Here is a 26,713-nt window from a genome sequence, read left to right on the forward strand (position 1 = left end):
TTTAAAACTTCTATATCAGTCGGAATAAGGCAACAATTCGACTTTCTGTTAGTGCATGTGAACGTACTGACAGAGATAAACAAGATAATTCACACTTAATCCTGTGGACAGTTAACAATGCCTTTAGATGTGTATAAAAACCAGGTCACCCTGCCGTTACGTGTGTCAAGTCATTTCATGCCATCATGTTTATATCTGATGGGCATCTGATGACCACAGATTTGATAAGCGTTTTGAAATGGCCACTTTTACCTGAAGGCTTCTGGAGATCACATCTTGAGGGTTTTGGGCATGAGCCCTTGCATAACCCTTTAAAATAATTGCAATAGCTGTGAGTTGCGACAAAAAGAAAAAAGGTCCATCGTAGAATGTGTGTTAACCGTTTCCATTGCTCGTATATATGAACAGCAAAACATTGTCAACAAAACGGCACCCTTCAACCCCATTCTGCTGCTCTTCTCATTGTAACAATTCACAGTGACGGCTTGCTCAAATCACTTTAATGCCCCACTGCAGCCAGCTGGAAGACATGTTAATGAACACGCTGAGTTAGAACGGGATTTATTGTGGTGAGATAAACATATTTAATATGTCAGCTGGTAGAGGGTGATGTTGAATGGTTGATGTGGTTCTCTGTGAAGTAAGAATTAATTTACTCACCTACCCTGACCTGATTCTTTTCATTCACTGACTAAACCCCTTAATTCGCTCCATTCTCTTTGTTATTAATTCTGTTAATCAGTGCACACACTGTTTGACATTTAAATCTTTCTTTTCGTGTTCAAATTATATAATAAAATGCATTATCATGATGAAACAAAATAGGATGACAGTCGGCATATGTTCTTAAATATACTTTTCACAGCTCTTGCTTTAGGCTTCACATGCATATTAACAGTTCATGGCATTGATATTCTTCTCAGTCACCCTCCTCCCTGCAGCCCTCTTAGCCTGGGATCGACCCCGACTCCCAGGCAAGTCTCCTACCCCCACCAAGATATTAGGGATCTTTTGACTTCTAATCCACATCTGAGAACATAATCTCAGCTTTATTCTTTCGGGTCACATAAACTTTGCATTATTATTACAATAGTGATTTATTTCTGCTGTGACAATGCACAATATAATCCTCCCTCATCCTAATTTTACCCCGCACCAGCATTGCCATGGCATCACTCCTAGAATTTTAAACATTCACAGACTCTGTTAAGATAACTGCTAAAGATAATGCATTAAAAAAAGGAGCTAGTGTATATATGTGAGAAGTTTCATTTGAGACGGCGAGGACCTTAAACATTGAAAGAAAACTTTTTTTCACCAAGCTCAAAGAACACATATATGTAAGTAGAGCAGAGGTTCTGTACACTTGGCACCGTCAGACAACCACTTATTACCGGCTGACATTTATATTATTACCCTGCTTTGTATGCTGCTTTTTGAACAGTAAAGGCTGTCGACCTCTGTCTCAAGCATTGTCAAATTGCCAGTTGGAAGGGAACAGACTGGACAAACAAAAAACAGAGAGGGAGAGAAACTGGGAAAGACAAAGAGGGACAGGGATAGACGAAGAGAGCAACACAGAGAAGGCATGAATTAATGAGGGACGGGCTGGGGGATGAAAGCGATGAAATGCGTAGTAGAGAGGCTCACAAATCAGGAAGAAGAGGAGGACAGAAGATGGAGAGGCTCATGTTGGGCAATAGAGTCAGCCTAATGCTAATAGCTCTCATCTGGAGAGGCTGATGGACAGAGGACAGCACTTCTGCACTCGTCCAGGCTCACTTCCCCCACTCAGTCAATTATTAGACAGTCAATTAAGTCCTCCAAAAACCCAGAACAGCCGTGATAAAGCTCTGAGGGTACGACATTGGTTCATGCTCTCTAAAGCTTACATTTCAACCCAATGTATGCCGGTGTAATACTAAACATATCGTTCATGAAGATATCCTTAAGACATTTTACTACACATTCATACTAAAAAAATGGTTCTAATGAGGCAACAAAAAAAACAAAGAACAGACAGTTATACATTTGCCCAACAAGGTTAGTGATTATTTCAGAAAATGCCCTGATGAGGTTACAGAAACCACCACATACACAGAGTTTCACACTGGATGTATTCATAAACAAGCAAAGGGAGGGTGGTTGTAAGCTATTTTTGCTCACCACCTGGTTCACCCGGTTCAAACAACTCCAGCTTGAGCGTTCTGGCCTTTCATAGAGTTCAGCCAGTGTATATATTAGACTAAAAAGATTACATTTTTAACGTGCCCAAGGTGTACCCACAACCTTAAATAGGAAAAAATGGTAGATAATGGATGGAAAAAAGGTTATCTTTTATATTTGACATACAAATGAAAATGCCAATAACCACTTTTCTTGACATGTGCAGGTCAGAAGTGCCATCGTACCTGCAACGGCCGCTGCTGGGGCCCCAAAGAGGACCAGTGTCAAAGCTGTAAGTACATTTCCATCTTCAACTCAACTCAGTTTCATTATTTTGCTTTTTTGAAAGGAAACCTGAACAGTTTTACATAATAAAAAGCAAAAGTGAAAGGGGTAAGTCAAAACATAAAGGTAAACAGGCTTTAAATATAAAAAAATACAGCCAAAGCTAAGAGTGAAAGCTAGCGTGCTGCCTAGCAGAAAGCTCAAAAATCAGTCTTTCGTGAATTAAATGAACTCATTTTGACTTATATTGTGCCACAAGTAGGGGGCGCTGTTTCAGTTATCAAGAGTTATTAATAATTGTCCTTCAACAATTATTAATAATTAATAAAGTAGATTATTTATCAAATTGAATCATCAAGATGACTTAATCAAAACGGGGCACCACCTGGATTTAACCAGGAAAATTATAACTTTAACAGCATGATCAGTCTCAAAAAATGGGTTATTCTACCAGAATAATAGTAAAGGCAGTTACGAGTTCGGCACTGACTCTGGCAAACCAACCATTGTGACAAAACATGTGCAAAACAACAGAATTTATTTACATTGGATGTCAAGCAGATGAAAAAGCGACACCTCGGATAAATTCTGATGGCTCACTACATTAACACAAAACACTAACTATACAGGAGAAGTAATAATAAAAATAAAACGCTAACTACGTAAAGGAGATAAATCAAAACAATAAATCATGTGATGCAAATCTTCCGATCATCTGTGTTTCAAAACAACGTGGCTTCACGTGGCCCGACCAAAATGGCTGCGCCCCCGTCACGCCACGTGCAATAAGACAGAATGGCGTACACGGTATTTAAACCCACGAATAACTGGTGAAACGGCACCACAAAAATAAACAAGCAATAATGCCGGTAGTTGCCGGCGTTACATAATAGTATGCCTACAAAGTTACATTAAATACAGTTCCTTTAAACCGTCCTAAATTAAACTGACTAATTGCCCAACAATACAGCCTCACGCCTCCCTTGGTTCCAGGTCTGCAAGCTCTTCCAGGTGTTGGGAGAGCCCTCGACTGGGTTCGGCTCTATCAGGCTGTGATCCCACAGCTGATCGCTCCTGTCCGGGGATCCTCCGGGTAGCAAGCGGCCTCTCGGTCCCTTTTCTGCTCCTAACTTTGAAATAGAAAGACAGTCTACTCTCTACTGATCACGGAGCCTCTCACGCGGCCTCAAGGCGCGCGGGTCGGTCCACTATAATAAGTGCGGCTGCCGTTTCATCACCGAGGCGCTTGGCTTCACGGACCCAGGAGGATCAATCTTCTCGGGCTAGTATGGGCACGCTGCCGGAGGATGAGGTCCTCCTGGCGAAAGGGACTCAGAGCAGAGAAAAAGTTAGTAGGAGAGAGGGAGCCGGGAGTGCGCAGCGCTCCGGGGCCGCAGCTGGTCGTTACGGACCCCCAGGTAAATCCTGGTCCGGGCGCATCTCGCGTCCCCCCCCCCCCGACCGGGGAGGGAGGACACCGTGGTCCCGACGGGCTTTTGGCAAGAAGCCAAGTGCTGAAGAGCGAAGAAGTGAAGAGAGCGAGCTGAAGGAAGGAGAGCACTTTTGGTTCACTGGGATGCGGTGAGGTCATCAGCGCCTGGCCAGTGATTGGATGTGTGGCGTTTCAGGCGCCACCTTCTGTTCACACCTCCTGGACTACAAAACCCAGGAGTTCTGTGGCCTTTACGAAGCGGCCATTTTAGATGAAACTTTAAAGCTGGTCCCCAGATGAGGATTCAGACAGCTTTAAAGTCGAATTTCACCGAAACAAATGTTCATAAGAGTTCAGAGTTCACATGATCACATGACGGTGGCCCAACACTTATATCACATCCATATCCTTTTTTACGATCAGAACGTTGCTCACCCTTTAAACCCATATACACGTTGTTGCCCATGCTTGTAATTGTACACATGCTGCTGTCAAGTGAAACCAGAGAAGAAAACAAGGCACACAGAAGTAAAGAAGCTGCAACTCTTGTATGAACATCAATTCACTACTACATCCTGACATAACAAGTACTTGTTTGCATGTCCGAGCGATATAAAGGAAGTACACTAAAGGAATAAGACACTGCAAGCTACTGAACTGCAGAAAACAACAACTAGGGTTTGGTGGTGTAATTCCGCTCAACGTTTAGTCTCCGAGTCTTATGGGGTTACAAGACAACAATAAGATCTTTCAGGTAGGAGAGAGCTTAACCACTGACAGCCCTATACATTTTCTATTGGGCTCACAGGAAGCCAGTTTAAGAGACGAGTACAAGTTAGTGCTAAAAGTCAACAATTAGCATTGGCATTGTTTTAAGTGTGACAAAAAGATTTTTAGGGAGATATTGGGGTGTCTTTCTAAAATGTAATTGAGCTAATCTATCATAAATGTGATAAATGCTTGTACCAGTTTTTCAACATGCTTTCTGAAGAGGATGCTCCTGATTTTGCTAAAACAGACCTATGTAGTGTATTGAGGGTGCAAGTCATTTTTCAGATGATATCGTCCAAAGAAAGCATATAGTGTGGACAGAACTGGTCCAAAATCAGAATCCAGTGGGTTACCGTATTTTCACGACCATACGGCGCACCGTGTGGAAAGGCGCACCCTCAGTTTTGTGTGTCATTTTTGGTTTTAAAACACACATACGGCGCACCGACCCAAAAGGCGCCGTCTACAGAGACGGAGCTGCACACACGCGCTAAAAATAGAGCGGAAGCAAAACTTAGTTTGATATTTTATTTCACTTTTCACATCAATCAAACCCTTCAAAGGTTCATATTCTGTTTCCGCATTAAAGAATTAAAAAAAACCACTGGGTCGCCGCACATAAACCTGTCTCAGCCACCAGCCCTTTTCATTTCACTCTGGCTGGAAAAGTCTCGGCAATGCTTTTCTTTTAAAAATCACCATAGCCGGCAGTTTCTGTCCATCAGCGTGGCAGGCAAGCACAAGAGTAAATAAACTTTTCATACCCCGTTGTGCTGCGGATCCCGACCGCGGCGGTCCCGGGTCCCGCTCCGCTCCCCCGCTCTCCCCCGCGCTGGACCGGGTCCGCTCCCCGTCCGCCCCCCCGCGCTGGTCCCGCTCACACACGCGCATGTCGGGGCTCTATCACCGGGTTGTATCCGACAGGAGCTCCGCTCCGCTAATTCAGCTGCGCCACTGTCTCAGCCACATGATCATCATCCCTTCATCCAGCCCCCCCTTTTCATTTGCCCTTATAATGACTCCGGCTGGAAACGTCTTATGCAAAGTTTTTCTTTTAAAAATCACCATACAGTTTCTGTCCATCAGCGTGGCAGGGAAGCACCACATAAATGAGAATGTGTGTGTTTCGCGGCGCGACACACGCACGCATGTCGGAGATCCGGTACCGGGTTTGTAACCGACAGATATTGCTGAAAATCTCGGAGGGGGAAGCTGATCAGACCTGGGACGTACCCCAGAAATCTCTGCTCGCAAAGCTGCCGGGAACCAGGTCGATCGGACCCCGCTTGGGGAACCAGGAAGTCTGGAGGAGCAGCGCCCATCACCGCGGCTTTAACCGGGGAACGTGACCGGTTCCGACCGGCCGGGACCGGAGGAGCCCACATGGACTGGTAGCAGGGGCTCCCGGGGAAAGAGCACCGGCATTTCAGCCGGATCTGCCCTGGGGATGCGGCGATCGGACCCCGCAAACCCACGGCAGGTGCTTCCTCGGTTCCCGACATGGAAAACACACGCGTTGCAAAACACACACGTGCTGCAGAACAAGTGTGCTTATTTGAATAGAGCGGGAGCAAAACTTAGTTTGATTGTATTTTATTTCACTTTACACATCAAGCAAATCCTTAAAAGTTTTCATCTTCTGTTTCACATTAAACAGCTCAGTGGATGGTCTCATTCAAACCGCAACTCACGGGGGCTTCACCCGCCCCCTTCTCTTTTTACCGTTCTCATGGTGGCCGGCCTTACATTACCGTAATTCAGGTAATAGACACGGCGCACCGTTTCATAAGGCGCCCGGGACATTAAAAAAAAAAAAAAAAAAAAATATGTGCGCCTTATGGTCGCGAAAATACGGTACTAATTTTTCTGTGTGAATTATTTATCATCTACATTTATAAATGCGTTACCACTCCAAAGATGAATTAGTCTTAAAAAAATATTTTTTTATCATGCATATCATTTCTTCTTTTTTGAAAAAAATCAGTATAAGTTAGATTGGACACCCCTCTCCATCACTTTTTCCCCGTCTTTCTGTCCCCCTGTGCCGTACAACTCTGGCACGTTGTACTTTCTCTGCGGTCCTGATCTCATTAAGATAACAAGGTGTGAACAGTTTTACCAGGAAAGGTTAACAAAACGTCACTGACCGGGTCCAGATAAGCCAATTACAATTTTTCAATGTTAGTTAACTGTTTAAATGCTATTTCTCCATATATATTTGTTCATTTTTAGATAATTTGTGTTAAATTTGCACATAACCCTCATTTTCTTGTATTATTTTTAAACAGTTTGGCTGGAATTCTCTTAACTGAATAGGACCAATGTTTCAATATGCTTAAGATTAAGTTATTTTACTTGCTGCTTTGATACAACATAAAGGCATTACTCTTTTAAAGTACATTTCTGTATCAATGTATACATATACATGTACGCCACTGACTTACGCTATACCATGAATGGAGCAAAGCCTGTTTTAAAGCTATTAGTTCCACCTGATTGTTTCGAGATAAAATCCAATAAGTTCTGTGTTTTCTTATAGGAACACGTGACATACGATCATTAGTGTTTTGTGTTTATTTCACCTTCTTTTTATTTTTAGCAGTTTTCCTCTTTGAAATATCCTAGAATACAACTCCGGAACATAACACTTTGGGTTTGTTATAAAATAATTAGCCAAATAAATTTGGCAAATGAAAATCTGGTTAAAGTCTGGTTAAATCTAGTAATGAAAAAACAGTGCCTTCTTCAACAAAAGTTGACAAGAAAAGTAAGTTATTAATCAAAATCGCAACTTGAGTCCTTCGGGAAATTGTTCCTGGTCTGTCTTCCTCAAAACGTTTAAAGTTTATACAGTGTCTCACATGTATTGCAATTCTTTGCAGATTTATTGTAAACATCATGTTCCCCCAAACCTAAGCAATTAGAACTGCAAATTAGAAAAAGTTAGGAAAGTATGGAAAATGGAAAATAAAACAAAATGATTCTGGCATGTGGTGTTGTTGTTTTTGACACAGTGCAATGTCACTGTTCCTTCTCGAAACATTTAAAAAACATTCTGGCATTAAAGATTCCAAGCAGGAACGTGCTTCATTCTTCCCGCAAACAAGTCTGAAGGTAACACAAAACAACAGGGTCATCACTGCTGCATTTTTCATTTAAAAATGCTCCACGCATTAAAGATGTGGCCGTAAAGGCCTCTTATGTTCCTCTGGAATGTAAATGAATGACACAATGCAATAAGAAACGTGTTATTGTACTTGTCTTGCACTCTACTGCTGTCACATACGCCTGTTTTTAAGAATAAAACACTGAAACCATAGGAATTTCTATAATGAAATAAAAACCACCTTTATTGTAAACACCGCTAAAATAAATACTCTTTGTAAAAAAAAAATAAAGACTGCATATGTTAAATGTTGTTAATGTTAAATACTGTAAATTTCCATCAATGTTCAGCACAAGCTTTTAACAACTGAATTCAAAACACTGTCTAATAAAAGCAACCTCACATACTCCACAATCCTTGCAACCTCAAAATGATTTAAAATTCTGATTGAGGTGGGCATAAATGAGTTTTTAAAGTGGTTCAGTCAACGGGGGACTCCGTAATGCTTGCTGGATGGTAAAAGCTCGTATTCTGAATGGAGAATGCATGTCAGTTCTGCTTAAATCTGTGTTGGTACAGCCTGCTCTTTGACGGTTTATGGGAAGGAGTTCTCAGTCCTTCGCATCACCTTCATGACAGACTGTACCATGCAGAGAAGTTCTGATCCCAGCTGGACAGCGAGGTTTCCGTACCGAGCAGATATGCCGTACCTGAGGATGCTCTTCAGCACAGACTATTAAAAGTCTATTGCTTCTCTTGAAAACACAAGTTTTAACTTTTTTTTTACCTTTTTAAAAGAGAGAGAGAGAGAGAGAGAGAGAGAGAGAGAGAGAGAGAGAGAGAGAGAGAGAGAGAGAGAGAGAGAGAGAGAGAGAGAGAGAGAGAGAGAGAGAGAGAGAGAGAGAGAGAGAGAGAGAGAGAGAGAGAGAGAGGTTATCACTTCAAATTTCCGAGGAGTCTGACCACAGCTGGACATTTGTAACCATCCTTCTTATTTTCCTCATGTCTACTGAATATCTGAACAGATAAGAAACTTCAGAGCGCTAGATCTTCCAAAAACCAGAAGAGAAACACATTAATGTGGTTAATCTTCATCAGTGTGATGAATTGAACAGCAAGTGGAGGCAAAGAAAGTTAAAACCATCCTTCTTGGACCAGATGGAAGATGAGAGTTCTCCAGCACTGGCGTTTTCTCGTCCTTCTTTCATGTTTCTTTTTTAATTCTACTAACTACATCCATTTAATAAGAAATTTATGGAGTACACATTTCTCAGAAAGTGTATTAATTAGCAGCCACATTTGTGAAAGTCAGATTAAGCCTGGAATTTATCATTTTTAAACTTTCATTTGCTTTGTTGTTGTTTTTCTTTTCATTAGAAATCAGTATAACTGATATTTATTCAAGTTGACTGCAGTTTTGAAACTTTTAGTTGCACCTTTTCAGGACTTTAAAGTTTAAAGTGAATGAACATAAAACAATGTCTCATACATGCTTAAGCAGATAATATCTGCATATTCCAAAAATAAGATGGCATAAGGTCTACTAACAAAAACAATAAAGATTACCAGGATGATATGAAAATACAAGACAAAAAACAATTTAAAGAAGCGATTCTTACACTTATATTGATCTTCATATCTTTACAGTCCCTAACCCTAGCCAAAATGACTAAAATGCAATTAAAAAAAGAAAATCTAATTTGCATATTCATATCATCCCACTTCTGATTTGGCACCACATGTTCCCACAGGGAAATATACTTTTGCGGTTCACAAAACAGAAAAGTAAACCCATAAATTTATCATACAGTAACTCTCCAAAAAGTTTACACATCAGTCGATTTTAAACCAGTGATCTGTGGCCAACAACGAAAAAAGCACAAGAACATAGTTTCCATAGAAACTGTTGTTTTTCCAACTGTTATTTGACTGAAGCACGAGTTGGATTTGATCCTTTTGAAGTCATGTAATGTTCATAAAGATCTGTCTCTGAGCTGTCGACTTTCTGTTGAAGTTTCCTTCCCTTTTTTAACAATTTTGTGTTGTAGAGCCACGCACTTGAACGTAAGAGAGCAGAAGCCCAAAAATGGCAGAATCATCAGAACTATATATGCTGCTTCTCTGTCTGGTAAACTGCAAACAGCATCAGGTCATTAAATACAGATCTTCTATCAACAAAACATATTTTTGGCATAGCCCTTGGGATTCTCCAGATGTTTAACAACCACGTGCACTAGTAATGATTGCATCATCAGTACCTTTTGCAGAGTTTTATGCAAATTAGTTTGAGTTGAAATGTGAGCTTATTCCAGACAGCCTACTCACCACAACTCTTCTTCCTTGGCATTAGCAGTGAAAGGGAAAAAAAGCGGTCAGAAAGCAAATAGATTATAAGAAAGCATTTGCAAAGTTTAAAAAGTGTTTCCACTGCAAAAAAAAAAAAGAAAAAAGTCTATCTTATTTGTGGATTTATTTTGCAAACCAGGAGCAGAGAAAGAAAAATTCCCTCATGTAAATGGGTAAAACTGAGAGGCAGGGACTGCTTTGACGGATGCTGCTGTCCACAGCCTGTTCAAATGGAAGCTTCCAGGCATATTTCATGAGATGGATTCCTTCTGCATTTGTTGTCACCAGGCATTTATTTTCCTTCTTCTTAAAGTGAAGTTTAAAAGCCAAATTGATAAACAGCATTGCATTTCTCTCTTTCTCGCAAGGTCATTTGTTTGACAGAGCGTCTTTTGAATAAAGCAGACCCTTTCATTTTTGCCCAGGCACCGTTAATGGGATGTCGCTGATGGTACGTTAGGCTCGGGGTGAAATGTGCATGCGAGTTTGCATGTTTGTTTGGCGACTTGTCCGTTGCTCACATCTGTCACCGTGATACTATCTTGTCAAAGCAATGCTGAAAAAGAAACCCAGCATCCACCAAAAAGTATGTGCCTGCACTTACAAATACATCCAATTTCCTTTTCTGCCCCTTCATATCGTACGCTTCCACTTTACACCATTACAACTCGCATCACATATATGTTGTTTTTTTACCTTCTTAAAACATCCCACAGATGTTATGAAATTCAAACATATTCCCAAATTCCCAAATGATTTTACACACTAAAGGTAGATGAATAGTATAATAGCAGACCACTTCAGCTTTGTTAAGTCACAGAAATTTGGTCCTTATTTTTCAGATGCACACAAAATTTGAGATAATGAAGTAATAAAGTCGCTACAAATACAACTGAGTAATTACCGTTCTATTTTAATAGATATTTGCAGAGGGACTTGTGAAAAAATTGTTCTTCTCATTTCAGGTTAGAAAAACAAAAAGCTATGAGACATCCAGTTTATTCAATGATAGAAACAACGTTTTTCTCCCCAGATTTAAACCTTACATTTATTCAGGTGATGTAACATATAATCAAGACATATATTTTTTAACTGCTGTCTCATATGAGACCTGGAACTGATACAGCGTATCTCTTTTTTGCAACATGTCCACTGATCAATAACATATGACTGCTGTGAAGATGGACAAAAATGTATATGGTATATTACATGACTGCAATAATAATATCAGGAATGCGTACACGTCAAATCCATGCCAGTCCATGGAGATATCATGAACACTTATGGTATTTCTGCCTAGTTAAATAGCTTTCTTATGACAGTCTGTGACTGTCAAAGAGTCGAGAGTGACAAGCTGAAGTCCTAATTCCTTCTGAGTAGTCTACTGTCAAGATTTGTCAACTTTAAGAGAAGAATAAAGTTTCTACGCTACATTTCTCGTTGCTACTTTTTATTTGTTTCTTTAAAAGATGCAAAAAAAAAAAAGATCTCAAATGTTAAATTGTCACCATCAGTCATACGATTGTTTGGAGATTCATTGATCATTCATTCATCCGGCCCACTTTCTAAGCCCATTGGAGCCGACCGCAACCGTCAGAATGACAGGCGGGTTTACCCAGGACAGGTCTTCAGCCCATCCCCGGACAAGTATTACACAGAGGTTTATATTCAAGAATTTAAATGAATCACTTTTGTCTTTTCTACATCTGTCTCTTCGCAGTAACGAAGACGGTATGTGCCGAGCAGTGCGATGGCCGTTGCTTCGGGTCCTACGTTAGTGACTGCTGCCATCGTGAGTGTGCAGGCGGCTGCTATGGCCCCAAGGACACAGATTGCTTTGTAAGTTAACGTACACGTCAACCAGTCATTTGACATCTTTCTTGTTTTTACTTGTCTTTTGTTTTTTCAACGTATTACTGCGAAGTAACTTTTTCTTCACACTCCTTTTTTTGCCTTTAAATTTCACTTTTATGGGAAATCATTACACAGTACTTGATTCAAATGTTTCTCTCTGTCGTGTTATTGTTAAATATGGCACTCACATGACAGCCATCCATCTCGTCACTTCGCTATGTGTTTTCTCAGATTTGCAATCTCCCCTCTGCAAACTTCAGAGTTCATCCCTAATTGAGCTCCTCTTCCTGATAGATCAAGAAAGTCTTTGAAGAAGTGTCTTCATGGGAAAGCAGAGTCTTTATAGTGTCCTGTCACATGTATTAATAAGAATATTAGATCATATCATATCCAGAAATATCAAATGTATTAATGTGAGTAACTGAGTCTAAATTAAGGTCAAGGCTCAGTACTTTCCTTAATAAACATGATTCATTGATATTTTTTGCAGTTTATTTCTGATTTTACACCGTAAAGGAGCTCTATATAGCTCTTGATCATCCACTTGTGGTGAGAACCAATGAAATAACAAACCTTTAAACCACATACTGAATATTTTTAAGGTAGAATAATTGTGCATGTTTATGTTTAGAAAATGATGATGGTGTGTATACCTGCACAAAAAAAGACTCATTATTTAGTCTGCGCCATTAACTAATATTGCGTGTACTATACTGTGTACTGTAAAGTGTGAGATACTGATTAAGTTAATGTTAGAATAAAAACAGCTGAATAAGTGTTTGCGTTTGCAGGCCTGTACAAACTTCAATGACAGTGGAGCCTGTGTCACCCAGTGCCCTCAGCCGTTTGTTTACAACCCCACTACCTTCCAGCTGGAACACAACCCCAGAGCAAAGTACACTTATGGAGCCTTTTGTGTCAAGAAGTGTCCACGTAAGTGTCGCTGCCTGAGCACCCACACACATGAACCTGCTTTTTCTTACCCCCTTTAAATCAACTCCATAACCACTTTATGTTGTAGCCCTTTTTTTTTTTGATCATCCTGACATAGAATTCCTCCTAATCCTTACCTGAAGTACTTATTTTATGTTCCAATAACATTAACTCTTTCAGAATTTAAATCAGCACTAAGGACTTTCATCCACATTAAGATCTCAATTTCAGCTTCTTTTGAAAGAATGTTTCCTACTTGTAGGAAGTGTTGTGTTGCGCCAGAAGCATTGTCCAGTTCCCATCGTTAATATCACCAAAAGCCAGCCAAGGTAACTTTGGATCCCCATCCCTGGGACAGGTGCAACGGTGCAGCTAGCTTACATCGTTAGAATGAACATCGTGGTTGAGCCACCTCAAAATCCGGAACATAATTACGGAAGACAATAACGAGAGTACAACCCAGCGATAAATGAATCCTTGACAGTGTTGTAAAAGTCACTTAGCCTCCAAGACTATACGGCAGGGGTTCTTAACCTTTCTGACCTTGGGGCCCAATTTTTTCAGTACAGAGTGGCCCGGGGCCCGTTAAATATTAACACTGTATAGCAGGGGTATTCAACTTTAAGAGGTCCATTTAGAGAAAATTTACTCAAGCGAAGGTCCAGAACATCATAATAAATAAATATATATATATATATATATATCGATATATATATATATATATATATATATATATATATATATATATATATATATATTTATACATACATTCAAGTAGCCTCATAGTTGTATCAACATCTGCATCTGACTGTTATATTAAAAAAGTACATATTTGCCCATTAACATGTGTAACTTCAATTACACATATTTTTTTCTCTTAAAAATAAAATTGATTTTATTTTATTTTCCAAATGCTATCTTATTTTATTTCTTTACCAGCAGTTTGAATTTCCCCTTTTCTTTGTTAATTGTCTCAACACATTTTTATAATAAATGAATATAAACACATCTTAACAATTGAACAGTTTTGCAGTTTTTATTTCTTCCCCTTAATCTTATGTCCCCACTTTCTGTCGTTCAGTGAGAGAACTGAGCTCTTATTTCTCCTGACAGGACTTTAAATCTGGTCTGGATGGTGTCAGAATCTCATGCACATGTGAAGGTGCTCATTGGTGAGCCCGAGCGGCACCGACCTCCCCGGCCGCGGGGACGCGCCGGGATAAATGATCATGCCGCGCTCGCTCGCTCTGGGCGCAGACCCAAGTAATCGATCCCTGATCCTGGCGGATCTAAACGTACTCTGTGCAAAATGAAGGATTTTCTCTATAAATACACACCATTTCTCTTACTATTACACGTACAGCTAGCTGAGGGTCTTCTTCTCCTCATTTGGTCGGGAGTTGCTATGCAGTCCCGCGGCCCTCGCGGCCCACACGTACAAAACTGAATTTTTTTTGGCGGCCCACTAGATGACGCTCGCGGCCCAAGTGTGGGCCGCGGCCCTATGGTTAAGAATCACTGCTATACGGGGATCTGCCGAGGTAAAAATTCCAGTACGTCCCTTTGTGCTGCTTTAAAAACCAACCGCCAACCATCCAACTTCCAGGTCAAGTCTCATGCACAGCTAAGATTCCTTGCAGTTCCCCGAATGGCCAATGGAGGCTGACTCCAAATTTAGAGCAGAAATGAAAATATTTAGAGTCCGGTTCAACAAAACGTTTTGCTCGTTTGATTTGCCATCCATTACAACTCTGAGGGGGTGCATTTTTTTATGCCACATCAGAAGAAATTATAGAACGCAATAAATGTATTTCTAATATAATTGATTGACACTCAACTCAGTCAATGGCTAGTCACTATCATTTCCTCATCCTAATCATCATGCTACCGTGCTTAGCCAAGCAATCAGCAGTTTATACTAAGCCAGCATCGCGTAAACTCAGCAGTAGTTTTAGATTTTGCTAAATCAACATATATATTCTGCTTTAAACGTGTGCCACAGCTAACTTTGATTAAACTATTGCGTGCGTGTTCCCATCAGCTTTTCGAACCACACGGCTGCTCTCAGTACGAAGACGACGAGGCTTCAAAACTGCTCCTCAGAAACCAATACGCCACAAGAATAACTTTATTTTTGTCTGTCTGTTTAATAAATGCATTTTCTCTTTACAAAGTAACATGTAAAGTTCATCAGTTAATTGATTCAGCAATGAAATCGACTAAGGAACAATTATATTGATTCAAAAATCATTGAAAACACTTCTATCTAATGAAGGCTTCATAGTTACATTTCTTTTGCACAACTAGGAAAATATTTAAATATTACATCTGTGCATACACAAAAAACACAATCAGAACTATGTTCATGAGCTTTCACTGGCGTATAAACATACTTCTGTTAAAAATAAGTTATTCCATGCATGTGAATCTGACTTGCATGTGCTCTTTTAAAAAAACCCATATTACACAATTTGCAGTGATCAAAGACCACAACAGAGTCATTTTACTCTGATTGCGACTCAGAAATTCCAAGTCTGAATCTTCTCTTTTACTGTGTGCTCTGTAAGCAGCCTGTTTGGCTTGTAGTTGATGGACAGCTGGACAGCGCTTTAAGTTTAGAGGACCAATCTGCAGATGCAATTGATAGTGTACTAATTAGAAAAGACAGTTTGATTAAAAATAAAAATCACTCTTATTAACTTTTTAATCAATCGTGCAGCTCTTGACAGCTCAACAGGCTGAAAACGGATTAAATTACAGTTTAAGTCAATTTTTAACCTTCGACGGCAAGAACACCCATAGCATGGGATATCTCTCGCACACACACACATATATATATATATATATATATATATATATATATACATTTCAGGGCAAATATTGCTACTATAAGTGCAGCTTGCCATTGCTTTCATTAGATTTTTTTTGTATGGACTCGAATAAGCTTTTTTATATGCATTTTTCTGTGGAACAACATGAGTTGTAATCATTGATGTAAATACATTTGTCAACAACAATAAAAAAGAGCAATGACATTCCCTATGTCACTGAAGGTTCTCTGAGGCTGAGGGGAACAAATGCGCACGTCTAAGCGCCCATGGACACATTCTTGTTTTTAAAGCCACATTTTAATTGATATTGCAGCCTGTCCGCATACGTTTGATAGATCACATGTATTTGGGAAGTCCATGAAAAGAAAGAAAGGGAAAATGGAATGAAAACTGGAAGGACCACACACAGAATATGGACAAATTTATGGATCAATCAAAGTAAAAGAGTTAGAGGAAATGAGTGCTGCCAAAATTACACCAGATTTTTTTTTTCTTTACAACCCTAGCTTTGACAATGTGATTGCACTGTAGTGAAAAGTGTATGCAAACTCTTCCGTCTGTGTTCTCCTGGGTTGAGAAGTGGTGCCTGGCCAGCCAAATGTCTTTTGCATAACATATCATTTGGGAAAACGGGTTGCATCCTCTTCTGCTTTGCTGTGTTTTGCTGGTCAACATCTGTTTGGAAGTCATACTCAGTATGTTTGAATTTTAGCTTTCAATGAGTTAGAGATCTCTGCCAAATCACATCTGAAACTTATAATATAGCATTCTGCCTATGATTGTGATGGATTGACTCTGACTTGACTCTGGTTATTTAGATATTTGGTAAAATATTTACTTTTAAGACACAACATTCACCTTTTGTAAAGATGAGAGTCACCACCCAAAAGTCGAAAGAAAGCAAACTAATCTTGCAAAGAAGACTTTTTTTTGCATTCTTTCAACAAGTTGGGACAATTTCCTGAGATCTTGAAAATGCCTGGGACATGCTTTGGACAAAACACCACAGAAGTACAGTACAGCAAATATTTTTTGCTGCCCTCGTCTTCACAAGTCTGTTCATAGCAGCCAGTTTTGGTTGACTGAGTCTCCGCTGCAGCTCTCTTCTGCAGGGTGTGCCTGTTTTTTGTGTACAGCAGCGTTTCACTGCTATGCAAATGAACGTTTGGTTAAGAAATCAACCCAATAATCCCTGAACATGCATTTCCTAGCTTTGGAGCTCAAACTGATTTTTGACTGTACACCATTTGCAGTTTAGCCACAAAAGATTGTTATTTATCGCTCTTTTTGGCACAGTCTGACTGATGCATCAAACTGGCCCAGGTTGGTAAAACACAGCACAAAAAAAGGAATGGTGAAGTAACAAAACGGCTGGCCGGCGAGATGTAATTCTGTTAAACATCGGCTCAATAAACTCATAGATTACTGTTTGGTCTTTTCATTTTTTTTGTGTTTAAATTATTATTGTTATTATAAGCCGATCTCAGATCTGATGTCCTGATTTGTCATATTTGCATGACTTGCATGTGTGACTCTTCGTGCTGTTCCCTTGAATACAGTGAAAGAAATGTCTGAGCTGAGCACAAAGAGGCTTGAATATTACCAGCAGAGCTGATTTCACACAGGATAACTCTACTATACCATTTCAGTGCACCAAGAGCACATTGTGTATTGAAATACCTCCAGTTGAAGAGAATAACTGAAATGGCCTCAGCTGTTTCAGTTAATATCTGCATCTCATTTGGCTCACTGGACTGTCCCTGTTGCTCCGCTGTGCTGAGTCGTGGCAGAAACAATGTGCAGCAGGGATCCCTTCAATGCTAACTACTAAAGTGTAAAAAACAATTCTCCCTAGGTATCATCGGAAAATACAATGGTGCGCCAGATGCATTTGACTCCGCCATTCCTCAGCAATGACTGTTTTCCTGCCTTTTAATGTCCTCTTTTAAAAGAGTCAATTGAAAAGCATTTTTAAGCAGAATTATCAAACATCTGTCCCCAGTCAAAATTTTGTCTCGATACTTGCTCTCCGCGACCAATTGTGTGCGGTGGTTCAGCATGAAGTTTTTATTGGTGTTTACAAAGCTAGCCCAGGTAGTAATGAAACAAAAGATTTGGTTTTCATTATCTAAATATATCTTCTCACTGCTTTGCACCATTGTTAGTTGTGGTATTACAATGCCGTAGAGTGGACACAGCTCAGCTAGCCACTAATCACTTACCATGCCCACAGCTAATTGTGGACAACCCACAGTGTTTGCAGCAACAGTGAAAAGGCCAACCAGCAGGAGGGGAAGTGTGGCTTGAAGCTAATGTTACCATTCAACACATATGATACCTAATATTTTATATATGTATATATATGTGTGTGTGTGTGTGTGTGTGTGTGTGTGTGTGTGTGTGTGTGTGTGTGTGTGTGTGTGTGTGTGTGTGTGTGTGTGTGTGTGTGTGTGTGTGTGTTTTATATTCCAATGCATTTTATTTGCAGTCCTGAAAGTATTTGAAGCAAGAATGGTTCAAAGTGACATTCAGTAATCCTTTATTTTTACTGAATGCACTACAGGCTACTTATTTTACTGTGTGTTCCTGTGTGACAAACAGTAGCCATCTGTATTTGACATTTACAGTGACTTGTTTTTCCAGATAACTTTGTGGTGGACCAAAGCTCCTGCGTGAGAGCGTGTCCCAGTAACAAAATGGAGGTGGAAGAGAACCGCATTAAGATGTGCATCCCTTGCACTGACATCTGTCCGAAAGGTAAACCAGAAGTAGATGTTTCACTGTTTTTAATTGTATTTTTTTTATTGTATTTATTTTGAATATGCTGGTTTTATATTTATTAGGCCTTTAAGTGAAGTTACAAACAATATTGGTCGAAGAGTTGAATGACTAATATTGAGCAAGATAAAATTGCATGTGTAGCATACATAATGCCAGATACAGGCAGAGTGGCTTCTTTTTAGATACTATGACTGAAACAAAAACATTATTGGTAACTGAGAAAAATATGTAGTGACATTTTATGATATCTGACATTGCACAAAGACTCTAATCTATAATACTTTTGCATCTTGATGTGATTCTTACAATGAATCAATCTAATCCAGTTTGTTTCTGCACTGTGTGTCGTTGTGTGTGTCATTCAGCGTGTGATGGAATAGGTACAGCCAGCCTGCAGAGAGCTCAGACAGTGGACTCCAGCAACATTGACAAGTTTGTGAACTGCACCAAAATCAATGGCAACCTGGTGTTTCTCATTACTGGAATCAAAGGGTGAGGCCATTCAGCTTGTGGGATCCAATTGCCATGTTTTGTGGATCTATCATCATGTTTTGCCATGTTATGTTTTTAGTTGTCAATCATGACACATGAGGAATTCATTGACAATTGTGACTATGTTAGGACAGCATTCATAATCATATTATGATATCACAGAAATAATATCATCCTGGCACAAAAGCACGTTTGGTCATTGGCGACTGCGTCATTATTACTACAAAGAGGAAAAAACTCTATTGAGGGCGTAGTGAAAGACGGTGGAACACAGCAGAGCAACCACATTTCTAACCAAACATATTTAACCAAACAGAGTTGTACAATTCTAATACATCCATTCAAAATGATCTGCACAGTGCTCTCTAAAGTCATTCAAGAAGTCTTTTTGCTTTCTGAAGAATATCCGTATTAGATCAAGACTAAGCTTCTCTTCTTGGTTATTCTCATTTCAAGGTAGTTGAAAACCAGTCCATTCAACCTCTGTCTGACTGCTCTCCAAGATTTCTCACTCTGAGCTGAATAAGCACCCAGCATTTAGAACGGGCTGTTGAAGAAATGTAGGGCATATCTTACTGAAATCAGAAGTTACTGAATATAGAAATCACAGCAGGATGCTGTACTGTGAGCAATTTAGCATTAAACTCAGGGTACCCCTGTGATTATCAGTGAGTTGAAGGCTTGCAAAGTGGAAGAAAAGTCTTTTTCTCTTAAATGTATTTCCTGATGTGAATGTTTATGCAAAGAGTTCCATGGAAAAGCTAATAAACCCTGCTTTTGTGAATGTGTTTCATTAATGATGGACACATAAATGGGCATGGACATTAGAGATGGCTGGGTGTTGCATCTCTGTAATCAGACTAATTGAAAAAAACTCAACATTGTCAGAGATGTGGCTGCTGACAGTTTTCTCCTTCCTCTTTTTTCCTTTAATTCTGTTGCTTTTTTAGCTGGCTAAAAAGAAAAGTAGGATCCTAATTGGTGTATAATTTACCATAAAATCAGCTTTGTTAGAAAAATAAATACAACTCTTTTCTTCCACCCATTGCAAGTGCCCTCATTGTGAACCCAAAAAAATTGTAGTCCCATTTTTTTTCTATTACTTTTCTTCTTGTATTACATGATTAATGTAAATTGCTTATGATAGGAGTGTCACCTAATATGAATGAAAATTGAAGAAGGGCATTATGCTTGAATGAATGTGAATAATCTCTGTGTGCCGAGTGGAAGGTGAGTATGTGAAGGGTTTTTTCGAATAACAGGCTTTCTGGTTTGTAGGACGGACCTGTATATACTTATGTACTACCAAAAGAAGTGTGAAAGGAATTTGGAGTATCCGTGTCTTGATAAAATAATAATAACATTCTTAATATACTTTCACCAATATTTTCATGCATTCCACCCAAAAAAAGTCTTATTATGGAGAAGAAAAACAAAAAAACATGCCTTATTGTTGTGTTCTAGTAATTTTCTCAGTCCGAGCAGAATTCTCTGTGTTTTTATTTTATTTGTTTTGGTGTCATGATGTCCCGTTATCATTCACAGGGACGTCTATCACAACATTGAAGCTCTGGATCCAGAAAAACTCAACGTATTCCGCACTGTCCGGGAAATCACAGGTGAGAATATATGATTTGATTATAAATTTAATAGATACAATCTACTCTCTAGACCATGTTCCTTCTATAGAGTCCTTACCATGTTTATTGCTCATTTCGTACATATTTGGGGCTTATGTTGGATTCCTGTCTGTGTATTTCCTTAAGTTAACCCCACCTCTTCCCCTTGAGACAGTCCAGATACATTGCAGCATAAGATGAATATGATATGAGTTTTTCAATCTCCCGTATGTCTCTGTTGCTTGTCTCTTGGGAGCTCACCAGTCTCAAGTCCCTCTGTCCCACCTCTCCCTTCACACACCACGAAGAAAAGATCCAGAGTGTGTGGTGCGCATCAGTAATCCTCCAGCTCCCTGATGCCAGCGTCACTTTTGAGTTGCATGTATGCTGTCATCTTCCCAGCCCAGACATTTGAAAATGCTGTCAGAAGAAGCCTGGTATCTGTGATGTCACCTTCCCCCACGAAAGAGGAAAATATTGCTATTGAAATTTCTGAGTGACAAAAAAGGTTGACTAAAGCAAAGAGCACATCCTTTATCCCCTAAAAGTTATATTTTCTATATATTATGATTATAGCAATTGTATTTTGGTCAAAGAAAAAGAAACATGTAAAAAGTTACCTAGAATTTGAATTAAAATGTATATATTTCAGTAGACACTGCACTTTCTCCACAACCAACTTCAAGTAAATACACTGATAGGATTTTAATGCAACGCTGCATGTGGGATGCTACCACATGGTTTTCCACAAAATGAAATTTAAATGACATTTAGTTCAAATTGCCAGAGTTGGGTAGTGTTTCCCTGAACAAGGCTGGTAACTGATGCAAAAAGGGTTTGTATTAAAGGGGACATATTATGGCATTTAATGTATATTTTAAACAGGCCTTGAATGTCTTAAAAACAATCTAAAGCTTGTTTTTTCTACCTAAATCAGAAATTCAGCCTCTGGGCCATGTCACTAGTTTTACAGCTTCTAAAGCCTTTTTCTGTGCTTCATTTTCAGGGCGGTGGGGGCTATTATAAAGAGGCTCTGCGCTGATTGGCTGCTTGAATGACGTATAGGAGGGGAGGGGACAAAGCGTTGCTCCGGGGAGAATAGCAGCTGCTGCGTAGCAAAGCGTGTCCACGGTTCTGCGTTAAATCAACGCGTACCCTACGCCGTAGGCTCTGCGTTGGTGTAACGCGGAACCATAAATCAGCCTTTAGTCACATCGTCTTCAAACTAATTCAAACAGGAAGATTGAATTTATTTCTAAACAGTTACATCACAGTTATTTACTCCGATTCCTCATCGTTTCACTTCTTATGTTACAAGACAAATGAATCATGTAACTGTAAAGAAATCACAACACTGAATTTTCACAAATGGCAACTTTATTGTTAAAATATATAAATAAAATGTATGCACCATTGCTGGCTCAAGGAAGGACCGCGCGTCTTCAGAATGTTTCGTTGAACAGCTCCAGGTGCATTGCTTGGAAAATCTGAAACCACAGAAGAAAAATGTATTACGGTACTGAGCCGCCGGCTCGTAGCTCCGGGCTCGGAGCTCCCGGAGTTCCTCGACGGTCCGGTGAGGAGCCCCAGTGCTCCGGAGCTAAGCTAAATACTTAGCCCATGCAAAGATCATACTCATAGACAAATATAAATGACATAAAAAAAACGGAACTTACCGCTGACTCGTGTGCAGTTGCCGGGTCCGTGCTGTTGGAACTGATCCTTTTATGAGGGTAAATGTCGATGCAAAACCTCATTTAAACTCTCCCTCGCTGTTCAAACAGCCACCGCTTCTGAACAATGGCGGAAGCTCGAGCGGGCGGAGAGAGCTGGTTGTGGGCGTGGTTTCAGCAGCGGAGGAGACCGAGGGCGTGGTTTGCATTTTGCTTACGTAAAGAAAATGCACAAATCCAAACGGCCCGTAGAAACCACATGACACTGGGGGATTCAGTCGGGCGGGGGAGAGCAGACCTTGCAGATTTTCATGGGATATCATCTTTTCTGTGTTGGCAGGGTGAGGGGAGACCACTTTATATATGTTAAAACAAGAAAAAACTTGTTTTTCATAATAGGTCCCCTTTAAGGTAATAGTTGCCATCTGCAATATCAACATGGACGGCATCAATATCACAAAAGACTGCTTGGACTGTCATAAGTTGTAGTCTGCTATAAAAATTAAATATAAACTTTATTGTAAATAAAAATGTTGCCAGTTAGATGGGTCATCATGCCCGAGATGCTCAAGCAAGCTTTAATGGCTGAGATGCTTTAGTAGCATTGTTTGTGATGTTTATGAGGAACGAAAGGAAACAAAGGACTGATAAAAATGTGGTAAAATAAGAACTCATAGCTAGAAATACCAGTGCACATACCCTCAGTACATTATATTTCAGCTACAATGGTCAACGAAAACCATTTTCTTCTTCCCTTTAGTTTTAGTAAATTTTTCTGGATCGTTCCTTAGGACTTTTTTTTTCTTTTTGACCAAGAACTTACCATGAAGGCAGATATTATTGGCATTGTTTTATTTTCACATTTCTTCCAGATTAACTGGTCTAGTATTTTCCTCCATTTGCTTTCTCAAGAAACTGCTACATCCCAACCACCCGGTGAATGGGAAAAAAAAAGGTGAGACAACTGCAATAAGACACAGTAATTTAACTAACATTTTATTTTTTAAACTCGGCAACAAAGTTCCATATTTTAGTTCATGCATCTTAATAATCCAAGTAGTATGGTTATATGGTTTCCAGAAAATTTTAGTTTGGATATGGATTCGTTCTGCTCAATAAAATCACAAAACTGCATTTCTATGCTGTGAAGTTGGTTCATGGGAAACAGCAGTTGTCACCACATAACGTTTTGTTCAATAAAACTAGACCACTTACTCTTCAGGTTCCACTTAATGCTGAATGCTGCAAAATGTAACGATATATACTGAAGTAGATTCCTAAAGTTATTAGTATGACAGGATTCAACACTGGCATTACAAATCGCATGTTTGCCCACTATTGTGCAGCCGTAGTCCCTTTTATTGAAAGGAAAATAAACTGACCACAGATGTCAAACGTGGTTACTAAGCACTCTCAGTCATCACTGCACAAGTGGTAGCTGTAATTTGTTTGTACACTTGAGCACTGGAGGACGTCCAGAGAAATGGCCACATGCAGTGTCCACAGCTGCCCTTTCACACAAGCGCTACACAGCGGGACATTGGAAGCACGAGATGCCGGTCGCACAAAAGGAATGACTGGAACGTCTCCTGAGCAAACACAAGAGGGAAAAGATGATATAAGGAGGATATTGAGTAAAGTAAGTGTGTGTGTGTGTGTGTGTGTGTGTGTGTGTGTGTGTGTGTGTGTGTGTGTGTGTGTGTGTGTGTGTGTGTGTGTGTGTGTGTGTGTGTGTGTGTGTGTGTGTGTGTGTGTGTGTGTGTGTGTGTGTGTGTGTGTTTACAATGTCAGCTTAGTCTCCAAGCTTATCCGTGGGGATAACTGTTTTGCATTAGTATACATAATGTAAACAAACTAATGCAAAGCAGAAAAAAAGACTATAAAATAGCAGCAGTTAACCACATATACCTTCCCTCCCTGATTTCTCAGAACATTCCCTTGTGTAGTCGTTCACATGAGCTTCTCTGAGATTGTATAGTCTTAACCAGGGGAATTGGAAAATTAAAAAGTTGTCATTGTCCTTTTGGAAAAACAGAAAGGAAACTGACACATTTATTTCAGAAGAGCTACACAAGAAGCATGCAATGCAAAGTTAAACTAGTGGTCTGCTTTCCAAGAACGAGTATGAGAGCTTTTGCTTTGAATAATTTGAATAGGAGATTTGAATCGAAGATGGAAAGGATGGAGGTACGATTTTTTTTTTTTTCATTCCTTCTTATCGTCAGTCAAGTCCATTTGAAAGCAGTCGATGGGGCATAAACCTGTGGCCATGTAGGCAGACATGTGTGTCAGCTCAGCTTGTCGTCTCTCTGAGCTGTCAAGAGAATGTGACATCTGACAGCGACAGCCAACCTGCCTCTGTGACCTCCCGGTCACAACTAACATCACTCTCGCTTTCAAATGAGCTTCACAGGAGGACAGCTGTATCGGCCGCACCACAGCACTGCCATCTTTCTCTCTACGTTCCTTTTCCTTTTGTCTTTAGCCCTTAGACTCTCGCTGTGCTCCAAAGAATCCCGAAAAAGATTTGACCTGGTCAGGATTCTCCCACTGAGCATTCGGCGCTCACAATTTAGCATAAGTGGCTTTATCGGAGTTATAACTCAGAGAGTAATCTCCAGAACTTAAGCACTCTTAACCTTTGTTCGTGAGTCCATTGCCTTCCACACAGAGGGCCTCTTCAGTGCTGCTAACCGCGGATACTGGTGTCCACCAAAAGACTACACTTATTGTTGGGAAATTATGTTGAATAAAAAAAAGATTTTAAAGCCTTGACAGGATTTTGATTTAGAACTGTGAGCACACCTCAGCTGCACTACTTGGCAGGAGTATTATCCGAAAATAATGGACACCCTGCAGCCAATGAGGTCTGATTATTCCACCATGGTATAAGATAACACATTATTGATGTCTTGGTTGGAAAATTAAATTAGCTTAAGTCAGAAAGTTTGTATTACTTATTAATTAGCTACATTTCCCCCCTTGTTATAAGGTTAAGTACAACATAATGTGTTGTATGTTTTTGAGCAGTGCTGCGGTCTCTTGAAAAAGTCTAAAGGGAATTTTCTTCTTGTCATTTATCAAACAGCAGGGCTGACTGTTACCGCTACCACTCAGTAAGGATGGTGTGGACCAGCATGTGGTTCTTGCTTGAAGACTTAATATTGACGATGCTGTTTTTTTTCCTATTATTCTACACTTAATTCTACTTGAAAAACTGTGTGGTGCCATAACCTAGTTTGGAGTAGTTTAATGTCGACTATGTTTAAAGGCATAACACTCACATGCTGGGAATTTCTCCTAATTTTCCCTGGATTGCTCCTTTCTACCATGGCAACACAGGTGTTTCAACCCCCTGGGAAATAAGCTGATAAGCTTAAGCTGATAACATGCAAGCATTTGTGATTTATTGTGTCTTTATTGAACATATCGCTTAAACATTTGCAGTGCTGGAGGAGAAAATAAGCAAAGCTTCTTTTTGGAGATAAATGGTTATGGTTATTCAAACCTCCTTTGGCACCAATGACTTAAGTAAATATCTTCAGTGGCTCTTCATCAGACCTGCACAACATGTAGGAGGAACATTTGAACCTTCCTCTGTATAGAACTGCTTTAGCCCAGACACTGTTGTGAGCTGTCTGGTGTGAATGGCTCTCTTGAGGTCATTCCACAGCAACTCTATGGGGTTGAGGTCTGGGATCTGATTGGGCCACTCCAAAAGGCAGCATTTCGTTTTCTGAAGCCATTCAGTGGCGGATTTACTTTAATGCCTATAGTGTTATTGTCCCAAGTTCTGATAAATTTCAGCAGGAAGCAGCCACCTTGACATTATCCTGTTGGATAAACTTGGGAATTCATTTCCCCCTCGATGACAGTAAGTGGTCCAGGCCCTGAGGCAGTGAAGCAAACCTGAGTCATGGTGTTCCCTGCACTATCCTTTTTAAAAAAAGATTTTTATGGAGAGGAGAAATTTCCTTCATGGCGTTCTGTTATGGAGGTCCGCTCAGCTCATGAACAGAGATTGTTGGTAGCTCCACTGATTTTCCTGTTAGTGATGGTTTGTTCTTTGCCTCATTAAGGATCATTGTCTTTGGCATCATCTTGGTTTCCCACCCACTTCTAGACAGAGTAGTCACAGTACTAAAACTGTCTTACTTTATGGACAGGTTGTTTAACTCGCACTGCTGGAAGCTTTGATATGTGTCCCTTTCCACAATGACTCTCAAACGTACGTCTTTAGAGATCTCCTGCTTGCGAGGCATCAGTAGATATTTCTCATGAACAGCAAACTTAAATTGTCTTTTGTCATTCAAAGTATCTCAAAACAGCAGCTTCAAAGTCATTCAAGCCATGGATTAGACTCCAAGTGTGAAAACTACTGCCTAATTAAGCTTTTGTTGAAGAAGTCAATGAGTTATTATTAT

At 39.9% G+C, this 26,713-nt stretch overlaps 1 protein-coding gene across 1 annotated transcript in view; it reads left to right on the forward strand.

Annotated features, from left to right (window-relative positions):
- The window catches only part of LOC133446041 (receptor tyrosine-protein kinase erbB-4-like), a 377,138-nt gene that overhangs the window by 241,189 nt on the left and 109,236 nt on the right, over positions 1-26,713 (forward strand). The window contains exons 5-10 of the mRNA XM_061723735.1: positions 2,393-2,458; positions 11,827-11,945; positions 12,752-12,893; positions 18,368-18,481; positions 18,871-18,997; positions 20,543-20,616. Of these exons, the coding sequence (XP_061579719.1) occupies positions 2,393-2,458; positions 11,827-11,945; positions 12,752-12,893; positions 18,368-18,481; positions 18,871-18,997; positions 20,543-20,616 (642 nt within the window). The remainder of the gene's footprint in view (positions 1-2,392; positions 2,459-11,826; positions 11,946-12,751; positions 12,894-18,367; positions 18,482-18,870; positions 18,998-20,542; positions 20,617-26,713) is intronic.

The sequence above is a fragment of the Cololabis saira genome, chromosome 6 (assembly GCF_033807715.1).
Source record: "Cololabis saira isolate AMF1-May2022 chromosome 6, fColSai1.1, whole genome shotgun sequence".
Lineage (NCBI taxonomy): Eukaryota > Metazoa > Chordata > Actinopteri > Beloniformes > Belonidae > Cololabis > Cololabis saira.